Consider the following 25,892-nt stretch of genomic DNA (forward strand, 5'->3'; position numbering starts at 1 on the left):
GCACGGAGCAGGCTCATTGTGCGTGCCAGGCTCTGCTCCAATTACCTCCCGTCTCGGGGCGTCACGCTGCGAGCGCGGCTCTGCCACACAATAACCACGCTCGGTTACCCCCGCGCCGGGGAGAGGCGGCACGGGGGGGACACGGGGGGACACGGGGGTGGGGAGCACCCGGACACCCCACACACCCCACCGAGCGCCCGGCGATCGAGTTCCATTTATTTTCCTCCCCCGCCCTCGGCGTTTTGCATCCCCTACCCTTGCCTCTCTCCGCTTTGTGGTTTAATTAGTCTTTCCAAGTGGCATAATCCCCCCGGGAATCTGCTTGTAGCATGCGGAGGAGAGGAGAACCACTAACGATGCTTCTTAATTAGCCGCTCCCCCCCCCTCCCCGCGCTTCCTTCTTCCTCGAGCTCCCCTCTGGATGGCAGCCCGGGGATGATGGCAGCCCAGGAATCATGGCAGCGCGGGGACATGGCAGCCCTGGTGACTACAGCAGCTCGGGGACACCACGGGGAGGAGAAGGGACATAGTGGGGGGCAGCCCTGTGATCCCTCAGGAGCAGCGCAGATCACAATCACACCCTCCAACCTTTGAGGGGGCTGGGCACCCAACAAACACAGCCATACCTGTCTGCCCTCGCTCCTCCAGACCCCGTTGACCGTCTTGGTTGGGGCGATGGTGACGACGGGCGGCGTGCTGGGCACGCTGTGCCCCCCCGGGGGCACGATGATGGGGCCCATGGGGCCACGTTTGGGGGTGCTGGCGGGGGAGCTGTGGTTGGTGGCTGGTGAGGAGACTGGGGACGACTCGCTGCTTAGTGAGGACCCTGAAATTAAAAATTAAAATGAATTGGGAAAACACAGCAGTGAGCCAGATGAAGGCACCCTCCAAAAACAACAGAGCCACTCCTGACAGGATGCCCCACTGCAGGGACCAGGGATGCTCGCAGGGTGGTCAGCATCCCACCAGATGCCCAGACTGGACCCTCATCCTCCCATCCTGGGGTTCCCAGGGAGCCTGTACCACGGTAGGTTCCCACTGGTGCAAAAGGGCTTCACCCCACATAGTGGGATGGGTACCCTCTTTCTCCTTAATAGTGGCTTCCAATCCCACTAGTCTCATAAAGCCCCTTGGCACAAGTGACACCAATGAGATGACAACCCCAGATAGCCACATCTTCCCAAGCTGAACCCAAAGACTCCTTAATCCAGCTGCAAAAGTTTCTATGCACAAGCCAGGGTACCCGGAGACACTGGGATGGAGTGACTCCCCAAAACCCTTGAGCAAAGCTTTGGCCTTATTTGCATAATACATCTGTATTTTACATTATCCCCACCCCAGGGATGCTGGCCATATTTCCAAATGGAGAAATGGAAATGGAGTTAAAACAGAAAGTGGGAAAAGCAGAGATGGAGCAGAAATACAAATTCCACATTAACCAGGGCACACAGTGCCTGGCGTCTGCTCCATGGAATGCTGTCCAATCCTCAAACCCAGCCAGGCAGCCTGGGGGGCTCTGACCCCCCAAACCCTGCTCCCTCCAGCCTGGAGTCTGGGTCAGGGGGAGGATTCTGGCATACCAGCAGGGATCAGCCTTTGGAGAGTGAGGAGTGGCCCATGGTCACCACAGGATGCCATCAGAGAGCTGACAGCAATGCTCCCTCTGGCACCGAGCCTGGCACTGAGAGTGGCCTTGGCTCCCCTGAGTGTGCAAGGTGTCTCCTCAGCTTTCAGGTGTGCAAGCCCACTCCCCTGAGTGTGCATGCCAGCTCCTCGCCCTGTGAGCACACCAGCCGGCTCCCCCGAGACTGCCAGCAGCTGCTCCCTCACCCTGTGACCCTGCAACCCACCTCCATCCCCTCGCCATCCTTGTGACAGCGGAACACCAGGAAGAAGCAAGGTCAGGAATGCCACGGGGAGGCAGGAGCATCCCCAGGCAGCGGGAAGGATGCTGGGTGGGAAGGATGCTCCAGAAGGATTCTCAGCGGGAAGGATGCTCGGCGGAGCAGAGGCCAAGCGGAGCATCCCACTGCCGGCCGCCCTCCTGTATTAATTATTCCCGAGTCGCTCCGAATCGCTTTCATTTGAAGAGCAGCAAGGCTGGGGGAAGGAGAAAGGCTGTCCCCGACAAAGGAGGCCGCCACACGGATTTGACACCCACTGAAGTCTATCTTGTCAGCGCAAGGCCAACAACAATTAGCAGCCTAATCCCCTCTGAGCTGGGAAGCCATTACTCACCACGCGATAGCGTTAACAATCAATACCATCACAATGAGCCCGGCAATTAATGAAGCTAAAGTCTTACTTCAGAACCTTAATTCTCGCTGTGTGGCTTTAAACGGGAGGGTTTGTGATCGTTATAATTAACTGGTGGTATTCAGCCAGGAGTTAGTCAATGAAACTAATCTGGATTGGAGATGACAAGAGGCACAGTGTGATGGTGTCACCTTTGTTTTCTGACCTCCCGCTTCCCGCTCGGCGATAGCAGATTAGCAGCCCGGGCTGACAGGCAAATGTAATTAACAGCTGAGACCCTGACGGAGAACAGGGAAAAAAGAAGGGAAGGGAGGGTGGAATAAAACCCACCCTGCGGACAGCCTGGGGCAGGACAAGACGCAGCAGCCCCCGGGCAGGCAGTGGCTTCGTGGGGCTTTGCTGGAAGGAGCCCCTGGGCAGGTGGCGGTTTCATGGGGCTTTGCTGGGATGGGGTCAGTTAGGATGAGCCCCAGCAGTTTGGGGCGCTGTGGGACAGTGGGACATCCCTAACAGATGCCCCGGCAGAACTGTGAGTCCATAAAGCCAGAAAAAAGACAGTAATCTTGGGTGGATCTTGTTGGCATCACCCCATAGCTGGCAACTACTACTATGGCAAAGCATCTCCCACAGTGGGAAGAGGGGTGAGTATCTCCTGTTGTGGGAAGTGGGTGAGGATTTTGGTGCAAAGCCATTAATTTCCTGGTGCTAAAAGCCATTGCATGGAGAAAAACCTCCTTCCCAGCACACCCCCAAACCCACACCAATTAAAAACCTCCAGGATGGGCCACTTGGGGCACCCAGATGGGCGAGGGCAGGGGGGTTTTGCAAACAAACTATGCATGTGTTAAGGGAAAATCCAAAGGGAATGTTACTGCTTCTCCCCAGTGCCATGAAATCCATGCTCAAACCTGATGACGTGCTTTGGGATGGGCTGAGCAGTATTGGGAGGGCATGAGCTGTGGGGTGCCGGGGGGGAAGAAAAAGCAAAATAATCCCCCAAACCCAGTCGATTGCCCCAAAGGAAGCAGATGGGTTCCAGAGGAGGCAGCTGGGGAGAACCAGGAGTTCCCAGCCAGGATGAAACATCACCAAGACATGGTCCCCTCAGTTCACAGGGACCTGGTGTCCCCACATGCTTCCTTGGGAGCAGCTGATGCTTCAGGTCACGGCTGTGATGGGGCTTTTGGGGGCTGGTGGGGGGCTACGAGGAGGGTCTTGCAGACGGTCTTTCTAAAAAAAGGGTTTCCCAAATAGAGCCTTGAAAAAATGGTCTTGGAAAAAGGCTTGTCCCAATAGGGCCTTGTTAAAAGGGTCTTTTAAAGAGGGTCTTCCAAAAAGACCTTGCTAAAAATCCCTTTCAAAGGGGTTGAGTGTCTTCTCCAGGGATCAAAGTGCCCGGGTGGTGGGCAGTGACCCAAGGGGAGCACCCACCAATGCAAATGCCATGGATAAATCCTATTTCATTCCAAACTGATGATGCCAGCAGCCTCCTGGTGAAACACTTCACAGCCTGGGGACTGGCTGCCTCCCCTTCTGTATATGGGACAGCCCTGGCAATTCCCATGGGACATGCTCCCTGTGGCAATGGGGACCACGTGGTGCTCCAGAACTACCTCACATCCCATCACCCCACATCTGTGCAGAGAGGGGGGCGTGATGGAGGATATGGGTGACAAGGGACGGGGACGTCCTGGTGAGCTCAAATTTGCTGTTTAGTCATGGAATTTGAGGAAGGAGCAAATTTGAGGGAACCTCTGGAAAGAAACAGCATTTGGGTGAAGCGCGGTGGGAGGGAGCAGGGCTGTTTTTCCCCCCACACTGCTCTCTCCCGGGCTTTCTCCCAGGCTATGGTGAGTGATCCGGCATTTGGATTACTCTGGCTGAATTGAATTTCTAAACTGCCCCCTCGAGACACGGCGCCGGGGAAAGACATTAGTTGGGAAATGGCAAGAAAACACCAGCTCCCGGGTGGTGGCAGGGGGAAAGGCACTGGTGTTTGTCACCCCCCTGTCCCCTGTCCCTGTCCCTACCTCGGGGCTCCTCGGCTTGCTTGGCGAGCTTGCGGAGAGCGGCGGCGAAGCTGGAGGAAGGTGCTGCCTGGACGGACAAAGTGCTGCTGGCTGCAGGGCTGCCATTGGGGACGATGGAGCCGTTGAGGGGGGACGGGGTGAGGGGGCTGACGGTGGCGGTGGTGCGGGTGGCAGTGGAGAGCATTCCTAGGGACGGCGACTTCGGCTCATGGCTCATGCCTGTGAATGAGAGAGCCCGGGTTAGACAGGGCCTAACGTGGAGAGTGGATTCTCAATTCCCCCCCCCCCTCCACCCCCAGTGCTGGAACAACTAGTGGGACGAGCAAGATCTTCCCTCTGGTTCACCACCCCAAAATGCACCCCGAGTTCAGGCAATGGGGGCATCCCATGGCCCCACTGAATCCCTGGATAATGGAGCAAGGGGGCTCAGTGGGGCCCCACGGTAAGGGAGAGGGTGTTTTGAGGGACACAGGGACTTCAGCATCCTGATGGAGGTGATGAGAGCAAAGCAGTCCCCTGACTTTCATGGTACTGCCAAAACCCAAAGCACCACTGCTGCAACCCCTAATTGTCACCATTGCACCCCTAAATCCCCACACTGTATCCCTGGATGCTCAGCACTGCACCCCCAAATCCCTAATCTGCATCCCTGGATCCCCAATATTGCACCCCCAAATTCCCATCACTGCATCCCTGAATCACCAATATTTCATTCCTGTATCTACAACATTGCACCCCCAAATCCCCAATATTTCATCCCTGGATTGCCAGTATTGCACCCCCAAGTTCCCACCACTGCACCCTCAAATCCCCACCATTCCATCCCTGGATCCTCAGCATTGCACCCCCAAATCCCCAATATTGCATCCATGGATCCCCAGCACTGCACCCCGAAACTCCAGCACTGCACCCCCAAATCTGTACCACAGCACCCCCAGCTCCTCAAAATGCACCTTCAAATCCTCACCACAGCCCCCCGAAATCCCCTTCATTGCACTCCTAAGCACCAAGGTGCTACAGGGCACAGTGACCCCCAAAACTGGGGGTTCAGGAGCTGAGCAGGAAGGTGCAGCCCACCTCGTGTCCCCCGAGCTGTCACACCAGTTGCTCCAGGGCTCTCCACCTCCCGAAACAGCAACTGCTGATGTCAGGGCCCTTAAAATAGACTTCACCGAGCAGCTTCATTAACACCAGCCTAAAATTAGCCCAGCTCCCAGGTGGGCAGGCGGATGGTGGGGGAGGGTCGCGGGGCAGCTCCCCAACTCCCAGTGGGGCTGGAGGCAGCTGGAGGCATTGATGACGCCAGAACACCTGGAGAATCCCATGATAGAGGGTGGGTGGGTAGAGCATAACCGCGGGAGACACCGGAGCATCCCGTGGCAGCGGCTGGCTGGGTAGAGCGCCGGGCGCTGCGGGAGCCGGGGGGGCACGAGTGGCACTCAGCGTTGATTAATCTTTGCCCCCCGGCCCCAGGAGAGGCGGCCGGCGCGGCGGCACGTTCCCCTCTGCCCTCATTATACAAGCATTTATTAACTCCGGTGCTCTCAGCCATTGACTGCCGCCTTGTCGACACGCTCGGCTCATGTAAATTCATTACCAGAACAGCTGGGAAGCCAACCCGCCACGCCAGCCTGGCCCCGGCACCCCCAGGCTCTGCACCGGCACCCCCGGGCTCTGCACCAGCACCCCGGGCTCTGCTTCAGCTTGTGGACCCCCGGATGAGTCCTTGGTGTCCCCCCAGAAGCAAGGCACGGGGATATACCTGCCCCACCAGGCACCCATGCACCATACAAAGGGGATGCAGCACCCCAGGCACAGCCTGAACTCCCTGGGCGCTGCCCTGCATGCCCTGAGCACTGCCCTACATCCCCCAGGCACAATCCTGTATCATCCAGGCACTGCCTGGCATCCCCTTGGCACAGCCCTGCATCCTCCAGGCACTGCCCCAAAGCTCTCAGGCACAGCCCCATGTACTTGGGCACAGTCCTGCACCCCCTGGGCACTGCCACACATCCTCCAGGAACTGCCCCACACCCCCTGGGCACAATCCTGCACCCCCCAGGCACAGCCTTGCACCCCCAGGCACTGCCTGGTACTCTCTCTTGGCTGCAGTCCTGAATTCCCCAAGCACGGCCCCATGTCTCCCAAGTATTACCCCACAGCTCACAGGCACAGCCCCACACCCTTGGGCACAGCCCTGCATGCTCTGGGCACTGCCCTACATTCCATGGGCATCGTCCCACATCCCCCAGGCACAGCCTGGGCACATCCCTGCATTCTTCCAGCACAGCCCCACAACCCCCGGGCACAGCTTTGCAATCCCCAACCACTTCCCAGTGCCCCCCAGCTTCTCCCCACCTATTAACCCAGGTATAACCCCCCCCATTCCAGCCCCAATCCATGTCTGGAGACACTTTGCCAGCCACTCGGTGGGATCAGCTCACTGGCACACGCTCTCCGGGCACGGGGCTGGCGGCAGGGCATCACCCGTGTGATGCTCAGCTGATCCCCGCGGCCCCAAACGCCTCCCGGCAAACTCATGATCTCAATGGGATTTGCCAGGAGAGCGCAGGGCAGCTGGGAGCCGGCAGCTCGCCGGGAAGCGTGCGGGGAGCTTGTGTGCCCCCCGGGCTGAGCTGTGCCGCTGCCCCAGCCAGGCTCAAAACCAGTTTTGCTGCTTCTTCCCGGTGATAAAATCGGCGCCTCCGCCCCGGCTGGGGCCCGAGCAGCGCCGCTCACCCGCCGTGCCCCGACGGTGCTGGCGTCCGTCTGTCCAGGCGTCCCTGGACTGCTCCAAGGGTCAGCTGCCAGCTGGGGAAACTGAGGCACGGAGAGCTGGCTGGGCAGGAGCATCCACGTGGGGATGGGATGTGGGGCCACAATGTGTCCCTCCTTCTGTCCGGCATCCCGCCGCTGGGGCCGTGTCGATGCCACTCACCCCTGAGGGCGGCTGGGGACGCCGTGATGCCCCACGGTGAGGTGCTCCCCCACGCCTGCTCAGCTCTTCCCCGGCTGCTTTTCCCAGCAGGCAGATCCGTGCGGAAAAACAGGTCAAGTTCTGTGCCTGGAGCAGTCCAGGGTCACGTCAGCAGTTGCCTCACCGGGGCGGGGACATGAACCCCAAAACAGGGCAGGCTGTCCCTCCACTGCCCCCAGCCCTGTGGGGTGCAGGGCTGACACGCCCAAGTACCTGTCCCTGGGCAGCTGCTGCCTGTACCCCTCCAAAGTGCCAAGGCGGGGGGGCTGCAGGGCTGCAGGGCACCTGGGGCCCTGCTGAGGCCATGGGGGAGGCTGGGGACTGGGAAGCAGGTGATGTGTCACCCTGTCCCCAACCCTCCCACAGCATGTGCTCAGGCACAGCGGCACAGGGAGTGTCTGGCATTCCCGGTGCCCGTTGGCTGCTGGCCACAGGAGCAGGCAGCTCCCTGCCCGGCAGGAGGAGGAGAGGGGATGGCAGGGTCACTGCCATATTCCCCTCACCCTTCCCTGTGCCACTCCTTCCCACAGTGCCACACATGGCACCTGCCATGGGGTTTGGCATCTCCAGTAGTGCAGGACCCCAAGCCTCTGGCTTCTGGAGCGGTGTCCCTGCCCCCCTCGCATCCCCGGCGCAGGGCTGGGAGCTGGGAGCTGGGAGCGTGCCATGTTCTCTCCATCTGCTCCTGATGATGCTGGCGGGTTTTTTGGCAGCGGGAGCCTCCTCCGGCAGCGAGAGCAGAACCAGTCTGGCTGCCTGGTGGGGCTGGAGACAAATAAAACCCACCGGCAGCCGCTGCGGGCAGGCAGGAACGGGCAGCAAGGGGCAGGCATGGGCTCTCAGCACCCCAAAATCCCTGGGCAGGGGATACTGCTGTCAGGAAACAGGAAGTGGGCAGGTTTAGCACCTTGGCTCCAGCTTGCCCCCTTCCCAGCACCTTGAAAGGCCCCTAATGAGCATGGAGTGCCCTTGGGAGCAGATTGCCATTGAACTCGACCTGCACCAGCCGCCCGCTCTTACAGCAGCTATTTTGAGCTCCCGGGCTCCCGAGTGCTGGAACTAATAATTTATTACCAAATACGATCAGGCAGCAGCTCCAGCCCCTGGCAAATGGAGCGGAAAAAAACCCAGCGCGGCGGGAGGCCGAGGGAGCGGGGAGAGGCGAGCATCCTGCATCCTCCTCCCCTGGGATGGATCCGCACCCAGCCTGCAGGACCGCCGCTGGGATGGAGCCCACTTGGCCCAGCCCTCTGGAAGGCTCCTCCATGCTTGCTCTGGATGACTTCCCAAGGGATCTGAGGCGATCAGGTCCCCCCTCAGCCTTTCCCCCCTCTCCCAGCACCTCGGCTCCCGCTCCGTAGCCGCATCCAGCTGCATGCTCCGAGCGGGAACAGCTGCTCTGCATGGATTTTCAATGCTAATGGCCTCACATTGTCAGCCCCCCTCCCCGCTGTCTGAATGCAGCAGGCAGAGCCCCAGGATGGAGGGCAGGCGGCCAGGGCCACCGTGTGCCCGCCGTCCCTGCCCACCGTCCCCCTGCCACGCACCCCGTCACCCTCTTGGGAGCCCACGGGCAGGGGACAGGCAGAGGACAGGCAGGAGGGGCCACCTCCTCTTCTGGTGATGTCCTGCCGAGCCGCCACACGTTTTCCACCCCTCATTAAAGCAGCTCTGCTGCTGCACCTCCAGCACACTCCATTAATTAATTAATTGATCGATCAGAGCCCACATTCCCACTCTCCCTCCCCACCTCCCAGCATGCAGCCAAAACGAAGGGAGGGGGCCAGATTTGCTGTCCCCAGGTGTCCCCAGGTGCAGCCTCTGTCCAATTTTAGGTGCGCAGTGCAGAGCCCAGAACCCATCCCAGGAGCATCCACCATCCCCTTGCAGGGATCTGGGTGGGTCCCCTGAAGTAAGGAGCACCTTCATGGCCAGGGATGGGATTCAGAGCTCCCTGTGGAGCCCAGCCCAGCACCAAGCATCCGGGCACATGGTGCTATTATCCAGCTGGGACTCCATCGATCACTCCTCCATGGACCATTGATCTGGCAAACAACAACAAGCAAAGTAATAAGAGCTCGTTTGGAGGGCGCAGCGCTGGGAGAGGCCACGGATGGAGCGATGCCGGATGGTTTCTCTCCCTTCCTGGCTTTCCCAAGCCCAGGCCAACCAGCCGTGGGAGCCTTTTCAGCCCACAGGAAATCCAGACAGTGAAAGATTTACTTGAAAGCAACTTTCTGCTCCATTTTTGCCCCATTTCGAAGCTGGGGGCTTCAAAAATCAAGTGCCTGTGCCCCAAGGATGCTGCTGATCCCTGGGCTTCTCTGCAGCACCCAGGCTGGGCTGGCAGCTCCTCTTGGCTCCTGATGCCTGGATCCAGGTGCCAGTCATCTCCAAGGATCCCTCTGCTTTGGGGGAAGTGGGGTACAGCCTGCACCCCTTTGCATCAGCTGCTGCTGCATGGCTTCATGGGGTGCTGGTGCTCCATGGGGCTGCCAGGCATCACGTGGGAGAGAGCTGGGCATTCAACTGAGATGCTGGGCATCGTGAGGAGGAGATTTGGACATTGCACTGGGATGCTGGGCATCACCTGGGAGAGACCTGGGCACTGCACAGTGCTGCCAGGCATTAAATGGTGCCACTGTGGAATTCCATGGTGCCATTGGGCATTCCACGGTGCCACTGAGCAGGGCAAGGTGCTGTTTGGCATTCCATGGTGCTGCCGGGCATTTCGTGGTGCCACTGAGCTTGCACAGTGCCGTTGGGCATTCCATGGTGTCACTGGGGATTCCAAGATGCCGTAGGGCACCACATGGTGGCATTGGACATTCCACAGTGCTGTTGGGCAACACATGGGAGGGAGCCAGGCATCTCACAGTGCTGCCAAACCTTGCACAGCTGCCGGGCATGGCACAGTCCAAGAGTGGGCAATGCTCGGCACAACCAGGCTGCCCTCCCATCCCCAAATCCCCATGCCCCATGTCCCCGTGCCCCCACACCCCCAGCCTGGCGCAGGCGTGTGGCAGCAGCGCATTGTTTTGGGCGCAGGAGCCCTTGCCCAGCAGATGGCAGGTATAACAAAGCAGCTTGCTGCGGCCAAGCCAATTATTTATCTAATTATGATTTACCACTTAACCACATGATCTTTCTGCAGAGTTGTAGGCAATTAAAACCAGGGTGATTATGTGGATTATGCAAATCGGCTGGAGCCGAGCGAATAAAATTGGAGATTAGAGTTTCACGCAGGCTGGATCTTGCACAGGGCAGGTCCTGGCGGGGCAGGGGGAGGCAGGGGCAGGGCAGGGGGGCTGCGGAGAGGGGCAGGGGGCGGCAGGCAGGGCAAGGGCAGGGGGAGGCAGGGGCAGGGAGCTACAGACAAGGGCAGTGGGCTGCAGACAGGGACAAGGGCCTGCAGGCAGGGTGGGGGGCCAAGACTCAGCCAGGGGAAGGGACTGCAGGGCACAGTCAGGAAGTGCCAGGACAAGGTGAGCAGATGCCTCCTGCCACCCCTCTGCCTTCCAGGTGCTGCAAGCCACCCCCAGCAGAGCCAAAGGGGTCCACAGCCAAAAGCTGTCCCCATCACAGGAGTGGGTGCCCACAGGGGACCCCCCGCTGCTGGTGGGTAACTTTGCTGGCACCAGGGATTTCCCAGCACCTGCCCTGGCTGCATCCCAAAAAGGCAGGGAGAGGTTACACAGTGCAGCCCCCATCCTTCACCCCATCCAGGGCAGCTCACAACGGGCTCCATGGGCAATGGGTATTAATAACAGGTACTAATAACAGGTATTAATAATGAGAATTAATAACATCGCCTGGCAGATTACACCGCCCGCCCGCCTTGATATGAGATTTATGGATGGCACGAACTCCGGAAATACAGAAGTATTAATGGTAATACCTCGTGTCCTAGCAAAGGTCACGGGCAATCTCCATCAATCCCACTGTGCCACTGGCAAAGCCAGGGGTCTGGGCGGGATGGGGGGTCCCCCCCACACTCCCGGGATCCCCCCACATGCGCCGCAGCACCGCGGTTTATGACAGTGCAGATGGCCCAGCACGGGCCAGAGGGAAGGTTTTACCTTGGGATAAGGAATTAACGCTGGCAAACAGCTAATTTACTGCGTGTATTTTCATTTTCCCAATACTGGCACCATCTGCTACTGATCGGTGCCCCACATCCCCAGCTTTGAGCTACGGATGCTGCAGAGGTCTTGGAAAGACCTTGGCTTTCTCCAAACCCAGGAGCCCTGGGAACCCTTGCAGTGTCCCACTGCAGTCCCCAGGGCCACCTTGATGAGTCTCCCCCTTTTCATGGAACCTGCCAAGAATGGGCACCAGTGAGGAGGGTTTGAAACAGCAGAGATGTCCGTGGAGTCAGACTGTGCTGGGGACGGAGACAACACTGCCAGCACTGGTGGGACAGATCCAGCACGTTCCTCATCACCGGGGAAGATCAACCAAAACCCCAGTAAGGGGAGCAGACCCTTCTTCTCTTCCCACGCCGGGATTTAGGGTGATTAGTGCCGGCAATCCCACGTGCCGGTGCTGGGAAGGCCGGCTGGTGCCCCCGTGTGCGCAGCATCCTCCCTTTTCGCCTACAGTAATCCTCAGCCTTTCGAGCAAATTATTAAAATTCACTTATATTTAATCTGCCTGCTGGAATTAATTGAATTTTTACGCTTGGCAAATGTCAGTGGGTGCACGCTGCCTCCCAACGGGGACCTGGCCGCAGGTGCAGCGGGCGCAGCCCCCTGCTCTCACCCCTTTCCCAGGATAAAACCCAACCTGGAGCATGGGATAGGGTGCCCAGAGCATCCACAACCCCCATCGGCAATGGGCAGTGGGATGTATAGACGTCAGCACCCTCCTAGCCCCGCAGGGATGCTCACTGACACTGGGAACACGTCCCCCAGACCTGACCCCCCTCCACAGGGGGACTCCTCAATTCCCATGGGATTCTCACTGCAGTGCCTCAATGGTTTTGGAGGGGACACAGGGAGCTTCTCACTTCCCTCCCAAAACCTCTGCCAGAGCGTGGCAGCGCCCTGCCTGGTGCTGGGGTTGTGTGCCGGGTGATGAGAGCCTTCCTCCCCTCCCCATCCTCCTCCTCGAAAATTGCCAAAGCGTCTAATTTGCCCGCTGGGAAGGCCGAGGGAAAAGAGCCTCTATTTTGCCGGTAATAAGCCCTCCAGACAAAGGCAGGATGAGCCATTCAGCGGTGGGAAGGGGGAAGGGTCCGGCCCCATGCAGGAGCAGTGGATTGGGGGAGATTCCCTCCTTCCTGGGGGAGCCGGCACCGGGACACGCACAGCATCCTGGCATCACCCCAGGATGACCTCAGCCCACACATCCATGGGATCCTGAGCTCCTGGATGGATGGTGGGATGGGCAACACCAGCCACCGTGCTGGGGACACTCACTGAGACCAATTCCCAACCCCACATAGCTCCCTGTTTCCCCCGGGAACAGCCCCGTTCCCTGCTCAGGGAGTCTCTCCCCATCAGCCGGGATGGAGAAGTTCATGGTCGACAGAGGAGTTCACGGTCAGCGTGAGCCACGGGGGACACGGGGCCCCGGCGGGCAACTTCCAAACTTGACTGGCGCTTGCCCCCCTCCACCGCCCGCCCGGGATTATCATAAATTAAGACGTAATTACTCCATGGAAATTTACAGCACAAAGCTGCGGCGCTAACAAGTGTGTTTGGCGGCATTGGAGGGAGATACAAAGCGCTATTGTCTGGCGGGCGCCAAAAAAGCTGCTCTGCCCCCGAAACCACACATCCCAGGGACAGGGATGAGGACGGGGATAGGGATGGAGTGACACCATTGCAGCCGTCTGAGCAGGGCAGGGAGCCACGTGCATGCCCCATGTGAGTGGGGATGGAGAGGGCCACGGTGCCCCAAAGAGAGGGTCCCAGCATGGAGGGGTGGGTGAGGGTGGGTAAAGGTTTCCCAGGGTGATGGGTGCCCTCTGAGCAGGTGCCATGGCTCTGCTCCCCAACAAAGCCATCCCCTTTATTCCCTCAGCTCCCACCCCTGGGTGCTCCCACCCACCCTTGGGTGCTGCACCCAGCAAACCCCCCCTCTGAGCCCCCTTTCCCCAACTCTGGAACACACGGGGTTAAAACTAAACCACCTGGGGACCTAGAGGGGGGACACATGAGGACCAGTGCCAGCGTAGGCCCATGTGTCCCCCCCTTCGCTGCCACCACACTCCCCCAGCTGTCACACGCATTAAAAAATAATAATAATCAACGTGGAAAAAAAAAAACCAACATAAAACAAAACCAACAACACAGCGCGAAAAAATTCAGGCGGCTAAAACAAATCCAGCAATAAAGGAGCCGGGATCCTCGGAAAGCTGGCTGTGCAATTAAGCAGTTTTCTGCTGTACGCCGATAATCACCTAATTATACTATTAATGACAGTTCAACCTGCTCGGAAATAAAAGGACATTCTTCCATAACAGGATGCCAGCTGTTTGTTACAGATGTCAAACATCTTTAAAGCATTATTATTAAAAGAAGGGGGGAAGGAGGAAGCTTGGGGATGCTGAAGCACTGCCGTCTTCCCCCCACAAAGAGTCTTGCAAGGGATGGGGAGGGGGTTGGGGTGTCACCCCCCCTCTTAATCCCGGTGGAATAATCTGTTGGAGGGGTGTTTTGGCGGGGGTTGGTGTTTGGTGTCATAAATACCCCACGTCGGCTCGCGGCAAGAGGCGGCTGGGTTTAATTAAGCGCAGCGTTTGGGAAATAAAAGTTAAAAATTAGTAATAAAATTAGAGGGGGGGATGCACCCCGCTGCCAGGCTCGGGGCAGGGCTGGCCCTGCTCCACCCCCCCCACCCCGCTGCCACCGGCAGTGCCTTGAGCGTGGCTGCCGCCGGCGGTGCCCGCGCACGTGCCACGGTGCCGTGCCAAGGAGCATCCCGGCAGGTGCCGACAGCCGGTGCCAAGGAGAGGGAAAAGGGGGGGACACGCTCTAAAGAAAGGAAGCACCTGCTCCCCCTTGAAACCCCAGGGTGGGTCTGGAGGTGAGTGGTGCCCGCTGCACCCCGGGGGATCGGGGTGCGGCAGTGCCAGGAGGGGGATGCCAGGGGGACTGCGGTAGGGTGGCAGTGGTGCCCTGAACTGCCAGCCAGAATCCCACTGGGGTAATTCCATCTCTCCCCCAGCAGCACTGTGGCTCCATGCTGGTGCAGCCATTCCTGGGGGGCAGCCACCGTGGGATGATGCCAGGGCTGGCGTTACACACCCACCCACAGAGACACCCAGCTTTACACCCTGTCCTATACAGCTACAGGCAAATCTGCCTGTAAAACCATCGGGAACCTGGCTTAGCCTGGGAATAAAGAGATTATGGAGGGGGGGCGGTGGGAAAAATAGAGGAAGGGAAAAAAGGGGTGTCTGGGAGTAACACACCCCCCTCCAAGCCGTGTGGCTACTGACATCCCGAGTACCAGCAGGGCCCTGGCACAAGCAGGATGGCTGCAGAGAGGCACTGGATTTTGGGGGTGCCCACCCACCCACTTGGAGCTGGGGAGCTGTGATGGAGGCCCCTCCAAAGGCCAGGACCTCCAGCCCTGACCTCTTGGCACGCACTGGGCTGGCACCAGCCCCCACTTGCCAGGCGGGACCCAGCAGGAAAAAAACATCTGGGAAGCGCGTCCCTCCAAGCCCTAAGCAATGCTCCTGGTCCCCCCCTTCCCCTGGCTCCCCTCTTCTCCCCCTCCCCTCCTCAAACCATCACAGGGAAGCTGGAAAGTGGTTGACATAGTTGCCATGACGACCAAATTTAGGACTGGTGAGAGGAGGAGAGGAGGAGGAGGAGGAGGAGGAGGAGGAAGAGGAGGAAGAGGATGGTGGGGTGGGCAAGGAAGGAAAGCAGGAGGGGTTTCCTGGCACCCTAACACAGCCAGGACCCCCCTGGCATCCCCCAGTTCCCCCTCAGTACCCCAAAAACACCATCCTCATGCACCCCTCGACCACACAGCCGGCAAGGATGAGAAAGGGCAGTCCCCAATCCCAGCACCCAGTCAGGGAGCTGCCAAGAGAGGAGTTCAGCCCCAAGCACCCCAAACCCAGCCTGGGGGTGGCTGTCCCCGCCCGGTGCTGCCAAAAGCTGCTGGTGACTCACACCTCGCACCAGCGGCACCCGCCGAGCGGGTGTTTACGCGGCATCACCCAGCTCCTTCCATCTGCTTTGATCCAGGGGCTAAATATTCCCGGCCCCAGCATAAAAATAGGAACCATTTGGGAAGGTCCTGAGTCAGCAGCATCCGCTGCCGGCACCCACTGCCATCCTCCCCAGCACACCAGGCACCCGCCAGGGAGTCCCAGGGCCCCTTCAGCTGGGGGCTGCTAGATTTGGGGACACCCACAGGGAGAGGGAGGACCCCAAAAGGCTGCATGCATTCGGGTGCCACCTTTGTGCCTGCTGGAGCAGAGAGCCAGGCCCTCCAGGGATGCTCTGTGACCCCAAGGGGTGCTGCTGTCCCCAAAGGAAGGTGCTGTCCCCAAAGGATGCTGGCACTGGCTGCAGGGTGACAACAGTGCCCACGTTATCTCAGGGAAAACCAGCCCAAGCACGGTTCCCATATGGATCAGCAGGGAATGGGGTTCCCTCCCTGTCCCCTCGCTCTCAGCGATGCTTGATGGTGAGTGCCCCACATGCCCTGTGTCCCCTCGCAGTCAGCTGAGCCCCACTGCACATCTCCAGCCCCACAACCAGAGGAACAGAGAGGAAAGAAGCACTGGTGACCAGAGGGATACAGGGGACAGGAGCATCAGTGACCAGAGGGACACAGGAGCCATCTGTGCCAGCCAAGGTGGGAGAACAAGCCACTGAGAAGCGAGGAGCGTGTGACACGGGCCACGGCCAGGCAGTCCCTGAGGCAGTGACAGTCCCCAGCAGGACTCGCGCCGCTGAGTCACCGCCACCAGCCCCGCGCTGATGAAACCCCGCGAGCCCAGGGCGGGGGGAAGGTTCCCGTCTCCATCTGCTCCCACCCGACCTGGCCCACCGGCATCTCCCAACGCCCGGCAGCTGCCGCCGGCGATCCCGCTGCGTGCCAGCGCCTCCAGCATCGCTCCCCCTAATTGCCTTAAATCTCACAGCCTGACACTTCCATGTTCCTCTCCGTCTTGCTTTTCTCCTCCGGTTTTATTATTCCACCCCGAGGCAGTTGGGAAGTGGGGAGCCGGACGGAGCAGGGTTTTCCAGGGCACAGGAATTAGTGCATTAGCAACAACGGCAAAGCCAGAAGTTTCACGCAACAGGAGCTGCCGCTGGGAACCCCGGCTCGACCGACGTGTGCTAAATATGGAATTTAAGGGGAAAAAAGCCAACTCCCAAACCATCTTCCTGCACCTGCAGCCTTTGGAGGGGTCCCCTCTACGAGGGACGGCATGGAAGCCAGGAAGGAATCACCCACGGCTGCTGTAGGCAGTGGAGAACAGTGAGGAGCAAGACGCTGGTGTTTGGGGAGGGGGGGGAAGACGAGGACTGGGACCCCCACAGCCAGCAGGAGGAGGGCGCAGGGTCGGATCATGCTGGGAGTGAGCTGGGTGCCACAGGCAAGCAGGTGACCCATGTCCCCACTGTGGCTCAGCGATGGGAGGGGATGTCATGCCGCAACCCCTCCCGGGGGGGGGAGAACCCCAAGTTCAACCCTGGCCCCCCTCGGCCGCCCTTCCTGGCTCGCCTTCGTTCGCTCCGGCGCAGGCGCCTTGGGCAGAGCCGCTCTCTCCGGTAACAACCACATGCCAAAGCCATTTCCTGAAACAAACAACCATCCAGGGGGAACAGCCACGCAGGGGCATGGACCCCCAGAGAGGGGCCCTGCCACTGCACTTCAAGTCTGGGAGAGCACCCCAAGCTCACACCCTGAGCCTGCCCCCTAAGTCTGCACCCCAAAAACACTTCGAGTTCACAGCCAGAGCTCCCAGTCCAAGTCTGCATCCAGAGGGTGCACCCCAAAAGCACCTCGAGTTGGCACCCTGAGCTCACAGCCTGAGTGTACTGAACCTACCCCCGCAGTGTGCATCCCAAACACACACCCTGAGCCTGTACCCCAAGAGCACCTCCAGCTCTTCACTCCCGTGCACCTCCAGTTCACACCCCAGCTCATACCTTCGAACCCCAAACGCTCACCCTGAGCACACACCTTCACCCTCTGAGTGCATGCCTGGTCTCACACCCCACCTCCCCATCTCCACCGATGCTCCTGAAACACCCCAAACCCCCCCGTGGGGGTCCCCCTCCCTTGTCAGCTGCCGCGGTGGCCAGTGCTGCCGGCTGGGGTGGCACAGCAAACTTTGGTGCCCCAAATTTCCATGCCCATGCAGTAGTGGGGCTGCCAGCAGGGACCCCCACCCCAAAACACAGCACATCCCACATTTCTCCCCATCCTGCCTTGACCAGAACCTTCCCGGCTCCTTGGGGAGGGGAGAAACCCCCAGGGTAAGGGAGTGGCAGCAGCAGAAGAGAGGGGAGTCCATGCACCCCAAAACCGTACAGTGCCGTGCCGGAGCTCTCTGCTTCCCCCCCCAAAACCCAAAACCTCTATGAGGTGCTGGAAGAAAGTAACTTCACCCCCAAATCACCCTTGGCTGCTGCTGGCCATGGTGTCCCCTGGTTAGGGGGGACCCCACGGGGAGACCCCGGGGAGGGGGGGGAGAGGGAGTGCAAAGGGCTGGTGGCAGCATCGCTCAGTGCCTTACCTGGTAAGTAATAGAGAGGTGGTTTCAACCCAAACATGATTTATGTTACAGTTCCATTGCGGCCAGGAAAAAAAATTAAAAATAAAAATAAAAGAGCCAAGGTGAGGAGGACGTGTCAGGAAGCGAGAAGGAAAAAAAAAAAAAAAAGAAGGAAACCCCCCCAAAAATTAGCACCAAGCCACACGGAGGGGGTTGGAAAAATAAACCAGAGGCGAAAAAATACGGTGGAGCGGGGAGGAGGAGGAGAAGGAGGAGGAGGTGGAGGAGGAGGAGGAGGAGGAGCGGGGGGAATCAAGTGCGTGGGGGGAGGAGGAAAAATAAAAATTGAAATAGCAGCGAGCCCAGGGCGCCGGCGGAGGGTGGCAGTGGCGGCTGTCACCGGCGGGGCCAGGGCAGGAGCCTGGCTGCCACGCGTGACGCCTTCCCGGGGGTTTTCCTGCCGCTGAGCCCCCAGCTGCCAACCGCAGGCACACAAAAAGCCGGCGAGGAGGAGGATGAAGAGGCAGCGGGACCCTCGGCTGGGGGGGAACGCACCCCCTGAGCAGTGCAGTGGGGTCTCCCCCACCCTGGAGAGGGTGGTGGTGGCGTGGGCTGGGTGACCCACGCGGGGCTGCGAGCTGGTGTGTGTCCGTCCGTCCGTCCGTCCGTCCGGAAAGCCCCGTCTCCGCGGGCTGCGCCAAGGCGGGCGGGCGAGAGGCGGCAGACTTGCCCCTCGATCAATTTTCATGCAAGAATCATTATCGGTAAATTGGAAATCTGGCTCCTTGACAGCAGATTTGTCTCCCCTAATGACGGGGAGCGGGCAGGAGGGCGGCCAGCAGCTGCTCGCCCCGGCACCCTCCGCCCACCGCCCGCGTCCCCCGGGCTCCAGCCTTTGGCCCCGGCGGTTTCGGGGAGGCGAACCCCCGGGGCGCCCCGGGGAGCAGCCTCCTTCCCCCTCACACCCCGCTCCTCCTCCTCCTCGCCTACGGACGGAATAATTTTAATTTTTCTTTCTTGCCTTTTCTGTTTTCAAACAGCTGCCGATGCGGGGGGCCAGCTGAGGGGGGGGGGGGGGGGAGAACATATATAAAATAAAAATAGAAACCCAAGCCCCCCCCAAGCCGCTTCAGCAGGAAAATTAGGAAAATAAAACAATAAATAACCCAACTTTCCTGCCTGCCGGGAGCTGCCTGCTGCTTCACAAAAGGCAGGCGAGGAAGGCTGCCTGCCCCAACCCCGGCGCGGGGGGCTGGGGGTGAGCTCCTGCCGCCCCCCCTGCACCCCCCAAATCCCTTCTATGCTCCCAAATCCCCCCTGCGCCTCTAAATCCCCCCTTCCCGGCCTCGCTGGCCGTCGGGGGCTGTAATCAGCCGCCCGATAGGATCTCCCCCATTCCCTCTCCGCTGATGCATTAGCAGATCCGGGAAGACATGCTTGCAGGCAAATAGGGCTAATAAATGCTATTACGGGAGCGCGAGGGAGGCTGGAGATCCTGGCTGCACCATAGTAACGAGGGCCCGGCTTAATTTGCTTTAAGCAAACGATCAGCCAAGGCGGGGTGGAAAAGGGGGGGGGGGGGGAGCGTCGCTGGCTCCGGGCACGCTTGAACGCGCTTCCACGGGCACGCGCTTCCGCGGGCGCGCGCTTCCACGGGGGCACAATTCCAGGGGCTAACGCTTCCATGGGGACACGCTTATGGGAGCCTGCCCCTGAGTGTACATGTGCGTTTGCCAACCCCCCCGCCCCCCATCCCCGCCCAGCTCCGTCCTTCTCTTCCCAAACTGGTTTTAACACCAAAGTTCACAAGGGCGACGTGTGATATCTCGCCCCTGCAAGAGAAGCCACATCCTGTATGATAATGACCAGCCCTTCAAACAGCTTAAAGATACAGAGGCCATTCCCAGGCGCCCGCTGCCTGCCCCTGCCTGCCCTGCCTGCTCCAGAGAATGGGGCCGGGGAGGGAGGGCACGGAGGTCACAGTGTCACCCCAAAACCCATCCGGCCATTTCCAGGTGCCCACTGCCTGCAACAAAGTGTGGGGACAGGGGGCATGGGGGTCCCAGTGTCACCCCAAACCCATCCAGCCCCATGGCCGGGCATGGGTGTTTGGAGGGTGTTGGTGAAAGGTCCTCTGGCTGCAAATGCACACGTGTCCTCCCCAAAACCCCATCTGGCAAAGACGGAGCCGGTGAAAACTTGCACCCTCCTCCTCCCCCCATCCCTCCCCCCCCCAGTTAAATATTGCTTTCCCGATTCCAGGTCGGGGGATTATTATTATGTCTTTTCTTCCTTCCTAACCTACATCTGTCAGGATCGGCGCTGGGAGTATTTCTGGCCCGTCCCCTGAGTCATCGTCGCTCACATCCCGCTCCCTCCCAGGCAGCTCCCCTGTGCCGCCGTGCTCTGCACCACGGGGTGCTGGGTGCTGCTGCTCCCACTCGTGGGGTGCTGCTCCACCATGTCCCCCCACCCTGGCCAACCCCCCCCACACCTCACTGGTTCACTGTCTAATGTCACCTATGGGGTGACACAGCTGTGCATGCCCCAAACCCAATGCCCCCCTAATTTGGGTGCAGTGGGGGACCCCCCCACCCCGTGCTGGAAAAGCTTTGGGGTCACCACATCACCCAATTCCCTCATTCCCACCTCACTTCTTTAGGGTTGGATTTGCTGGGCTCAGGCAAGCACCGGGGGACCCCTCCTCTGCTCCCCCCCCCCATGGCATGAGCCGTAAAAATTAATTTGCAAACATGTCATTACACAATAGCTGAGCAGGCAATAAACCTGTAATTACAGGCGGCTGGGGGAGCGGGCAGGCAGGGAGGGGAGGCCAGGGAGGGAGGGCAGGCAGGGAGGGCAGACCTGCCTGCCAGCTCCGGTTTTGGGGTTTCGCCCCCCTCCTTGCTCCCTTTATTCATTATGCAAACGAGAATTGCTTCACTCCTGGAAGTTGGGCTCCACTTCAAAGGGGCGCCCTGCCTGCCCTGCCTGCACTCCCCACCCTGCCACCCAAGCCCCAACACTCCAAACCAGGAGCACCCGTTGCTTGGCCGGGATGGGGAAACCGAGGCACAGCGGCTGGGCTGCCCCGTTGGGAAACCTCAGCCCTTTGCGACATCGGCCCAACCGAATTATCCGCCACCCTCCTCCTCCTCGGCTCTCCCCACTCTGCAGGTGCTTGTCCTGCCTCAGTTTACCCACTTACCACCCCGCGGGAGACGGGACGCTGGGCACCGGCGTGAGACACCCGCACGGCCACCCAGCAGCCGGCTCTGCCACGCCGCGCCTCGCCCCTCGTTAGCGGGAGAGCTTGACGAGCCTGACCCAGTTCCCTGAGCGCCGGGAGGATTAATTGGTTCCTTGCTCGCGCGAAGCCGCCGGGAGCTGGGGCAGGTGCCAGGCGGGATTAGCAAAGCATGAGAGCGCAGCTCGCGGGGCCGGCCCTGCCCACGCCGGGGCCGTGGTGGATGGGCATGCGGCGCTCCCCGGATGGGGCCATGGGGATGGGCATGTGGCACTCCTGGATCACGGGACCCTCACCGTGATCCAGGAGAGCCTTGAGGATGCTCGACCTCCACATGGGTCTCCTCAGGGAATGGGATGCAGCCATGCTGGGAACATCCAGCCTGCAGCCCCCATTGGGATGCTCACCCCAAGGGATGCCCACTCTAGGGAAACTGAGGCACAGGCTCCACCACATTTCCTGCAACCCAGCACCCTGGAAGCATCCACCAGTGGGACACACAATGAAGAGGAGCGAGCGGTGGCCTCCCACCGTAAATAAGCAGCTCAGCGATGATTTCCTGCTCTTGTTGACCTTTGACTATGCAGAATAAAGACATAAATCCATATTTTAAACCCATCTGAGCACCAGCCAGGCCCACAAAGCCATTTACAGCCTGCGATTTGGACGGGGCAGTGAGCAGGAAAGCGATGGTTTCTCGAGGTGACATTCCCCAGGAGGGAAATGAAGTGTTTTATTTGCAGATATATAGGGCACGGTCGTTCCTCCGCTTCCCCTTCCCTCCGCCCTCGGCTCATAAATAAAACATACGGCCGTGTAACCGGCTAATTACGGGAGGATGGCAAAACCCCGCCGGTCGCTGGGAAAAGAAATCAGCTTTCTAATCAGCCCACTTTCCTCCCCATCTAACTTAAGGAGAAACGGGCATTTCGGGTGCCGGGATGGAGCCGAGACTCTCCGGCGGCTCATAGGCTCCCGCTGGGGTTTTGCACCCCAATCCCTCAAGGCGGCTTTGGGTTTGGCTTGGATGGGGAGGGTTCTAACTGGGTTTTTTTTCCCCTGGCTGGGAAAAGGATGTCTTTGAAAAGTCTAATTGTTCCTTACACATTAGATACATTAATGAGGTCTCTGATCAAGCGCCTGGCTCTCCGGCAAGGAGGCTTCAAGTAGCAATTTTCCATTTGTGTTTCAAATTTTAATGAATGTTCCTGTCTCCGGCTGCGATGCGCGGTGATAATCCGCACAGCTCGGGTCAGCACCGGAGCAGGGGCTGCCGCACGGGAGGGCTTGTACAAGGGTTTGATTTCTTTGGGGAATAGTTCATACAAAAAATGGTAATGGCAGAAGACAGTGTTCCTTCCCCCTCGGCTGCCAGAGCCTGAGAGCTACAAATCAGAGGGTTATTATTTCTTTCCGATGTCCCTAAAGTATCCTATATCTTTAGCGGGAGAGTAAAGTTCAGCCCTGATAAGATTGCGGCGCTGGGTGAGAGGCGCTTTTCCTTTCCTGCTGCCTTGGTTTTTTTTTTCCCTCCACCTCCACCTCCCTCTCCCTCCATCCCTGTGGAGGCCAGAGGTGTGTCCCCAGGGACATCAGCCCCCCTCTCAGGGCCACCCAAGAACCCCACTGCCCCACATCCAAGGGCCGGATCCGGAACCCACCCCGCCAGGACAAGATTTGTATAACCTTGTTTTGGCATGCCTGCCATTAACTTAATTTAACATCCATATTGCCGCTACTTAATTAAATAGATGAACTCATTTTACATTTGCAAGTCTTAATTCATCCTGAACAAAATTGGCCATGTTTCGTTCTTTCTACGCTACCAGCTCCCCGGAACAAATGACTGCCTTTTGTAGTTAACTGCTAGTACAGGTTAAAAGCTAATTAGCAGCCCGGGTTGGGTGTTAACTTCCTTATTTATCACCCGGCGCCACTCGATGAGCGAGGGGGCGAGGGCTGGCACTTCCCGCTCCCTGCGTGGGCCCCGGTTCTGCAGGGCTGGGGCCTGGGCTCCTCGGGCAGTGGAGCTGGGTGCGTGCAGGATGCATGGAGCATGGGGCTCAGAACACTGTGCATGGTATGTGGTGCTCAGTGCATGGTGCACGACACACAGTGCTTGGGGCATGGGGACAATACATGGTGCTCGACACACGATGCACAACTTGGGTTGGTGCATATCCATCACAGTGGTGCCCAATGTCTGATGGAAGGTGCTTGGTGCGTGGTCCTTGGCACATGATGCAGGACACATGGGGCTCAGTGCACGGCGCTTGTATCGTGGTCAGCGCGTGATGCACAACACATACACAGTGCTCAATGCCTGGGAGTTGGCACATCATACATGATGTATGATGCACAGTGCTCAGTTCATAGGGTTCCATACATGATGCTCGGCGCATGATGCATGACACATAGTGCTGAGCACATGGTCCGTGAAGTTCTTGGTGCTTGGTGCTCAGCACGTGGTACACAATGCACGACGCATGGCGCTCGGGCTTGATGCTTGGCACACAATGTGTGGTGCTTGGCATGTGATGTATGATGCATGGTGCTTGGCGTGTGATGCACAGGACTCGATGCATATTGCTTGGCACATGATGCATACATGTGTATGATATAAGATGCCTGTCATGTGATGCACAGGGGCAGTGCTCAGCACATGATGCACGACATGGCACTTGGAGTGTGATATGTGGAGCTAAGTGCATGGTGCTCAGCACATGATGTGTGGCACATGATGCCTGGCATGCAGTGTATGGTACTCAGTGCATGGGGTTCAGCACATGAATGCACATGGCACATGATGCATGACACGTGGTGCTTGGCACGTAACACATGATGGTCTGTGCGTGGTGCTCAGTGCATGAAGCTCAGCACGTGATGCACATGACACGGGATGCTTGGCACATGGCACATGATGCATGACGTGGTGCTTGGCACATGAGGCGTGGTGTTCAGTGCATGGTGCTCAGTGCATGGTGCTCAGTGCATGCTGCTTGGCACGCGATTCATGATGTACAACACATGGTGCTTGATGTGTGATGCATCTGGCTTGGTGCATGGCGCTCCATGGTGCTCAGTGCATGGTGCCTGGCACGTGATGCCCGACACATGGTGCTTGGCATGCAATGCATGATGCTCTGTGCATGTGGCTCAGTGCATGGTGCTCAGCACCTGACACACACGACTCATGACGTTTGGCACATGGCACTCGATGCACAACACGTGGTGCTTGGCACATGGTACGTGATGCACGACACGTGATGCTTGGTATGCAATGCAATGCATGCCAAGCTCCATGTATGTATGGTGCTCAGTATTTGGTGTATGGTGCTTGGCACATGATGCACGAGACATGGCATTTGTCACAGTGTGATGTGTGGCACTCAGGGCATCATGAATGATGCTCAGTGCATGATGCAGCACCCAACAGCACGGCAGGGCAAACCTGGCAGCACCCAACCACTGCCCAAGCACCCCAGGAGAGCACCCCTCCAACTCACCATCCTTCCAAACCATCATGGGCTCTGCCGTGCCCAGAACAACCTCCCTGTAGATATGTGGGGAGAGGCCCCAAAGCAAGCACCACCCCAGTTTTCCAAGCACAATCCCACCTAGCCGGCTCCCCGTGTGCCCACGCCAACTGGTGATGCCTGGAAGCTGCTGAGGCTCCCCACATGCCACCCACGCGTGCTCCGGCACAGCACGGCACAGTGCTGGCTGCGGCGGGGGCACGGCACAGCCGGGGGACGCGGGGACCCCGCCGGCGGGGCGGCCGGGCGATGCTGAGCCTGGCAGGAAGCCGCTCCGGGAAGGCTCATCTGGTTTGACTAACAAATCGCTAACTGCTTCCCCCGAGGCAGGTGGAAGGAAACAAGCGCTCCGTGTCTGTAAACAACCCCCCCGGCCCCCCGCTTCCCACCCACGGCCCCACACAGCCCCCCCTCTCCAAGCACCGGCCAGGGGCAGGTTGAGACAGAAAAGCGCTTGTGCAACACCCCCTTCGTGCTCTGATGCAAGCCCTAATGGGGGGACAGGGCCCCCCAAGCCCCTGCCCGGTTCCCAGGGACGCTGGCACACCGGGCAGGGCGTGGGGTGACGCTGAGCTTGCGCCAGCCCCAGCTGGCCCCGCGGGACAACACCTCGCCGGCGCCTGCCACGGTGTCCTGGCTGCCGGCGTGACTCGAGGGGACAAACCCTTGTGGTGCCTGATGGCAACAAGGCACGGGGTGGGGGCAAAGGCCACCACACCAGTGACACTGCGGACCCTCTGCCAGCAAGAGCTGGTGTGGGGGACAAGTGCGCCCCAAAGAGCAGTGTGCCCAGGAGAGGAGACCTGGTGGCATTTGCCATCACTGGTGATGTCCAGTCCCGGTAACAGGGACCTGGTGGAGGTGGTGTGGGGACAAAGTGGCGGGAGGGGACTGATAGGCATCTACCTGGCCCCGTAAACCGATCTGCCCCCACCTGCTGAAATAACAGCGAGGGGAGGCAGCTCTGGTTACCAGCAGTGCCGGGGCCCGGCTGGGTGCCAGCGCCCTTGGCTGAGGGCCAGGCAGCTCCGCAGGCACCGAGCGGGGACCCCCGTCCTCCTCCCTTCCCACAGGCACCGCACGGAGCTGCTCATCCCGCTCCCCGGCGTCACCACCCCACTGAGCTCCCTCCCCACCCGGTATTTCA

The 25,892-nt window shown here is 59.4% G+C and overlaps 1 protein-coding gene across 4 annotated transcripts in view; it reads right to left on the reverse strand.

The window, feature by feature from the left end:
• GSE1 (Gse1 coiled-coil protein) overlaps positions 1-25,892 on the reverse strand; it is a 102,368-nt gene that overhangs the window by 10,666 nt on the left and 65,810 nt on the right. For all 4 annotated transcript variants that reach the window (XM_064670993.1, XM_064670996.1, XM_064670994.1 and 1 more), the window contains exons 3-4: positions 4,287-4,505; positions 627-826 (exon numbers count right to left, since the gene is read on the reverse strand). In XM_064670993.1, the coding sequence (XP_064527063.1) occupies positions 627-826; positions 4,287-4,505 (419 nt within the window). The remainder of the gene's footprint in view (positions 1-626; positions 827-4,286; positions 4,506-25,892) is intronic.

The sequence above is a fragment of the Pseudopipra pipra genome, chromosome 14, assembly GCF_036250125.1.
Source record: "Pseudopipra pipra isolate bDixPip1 chromosome 14, bDixPip1.hap1, whole genome shotgun sequence".
Taxonomy (NCBI): domain Eukaryota; kingdom Metazoa; phylum Chordata; class Aves; order Passeriformes; family Pipridae; genus Pseudopipra; species Pseudopipra pipra.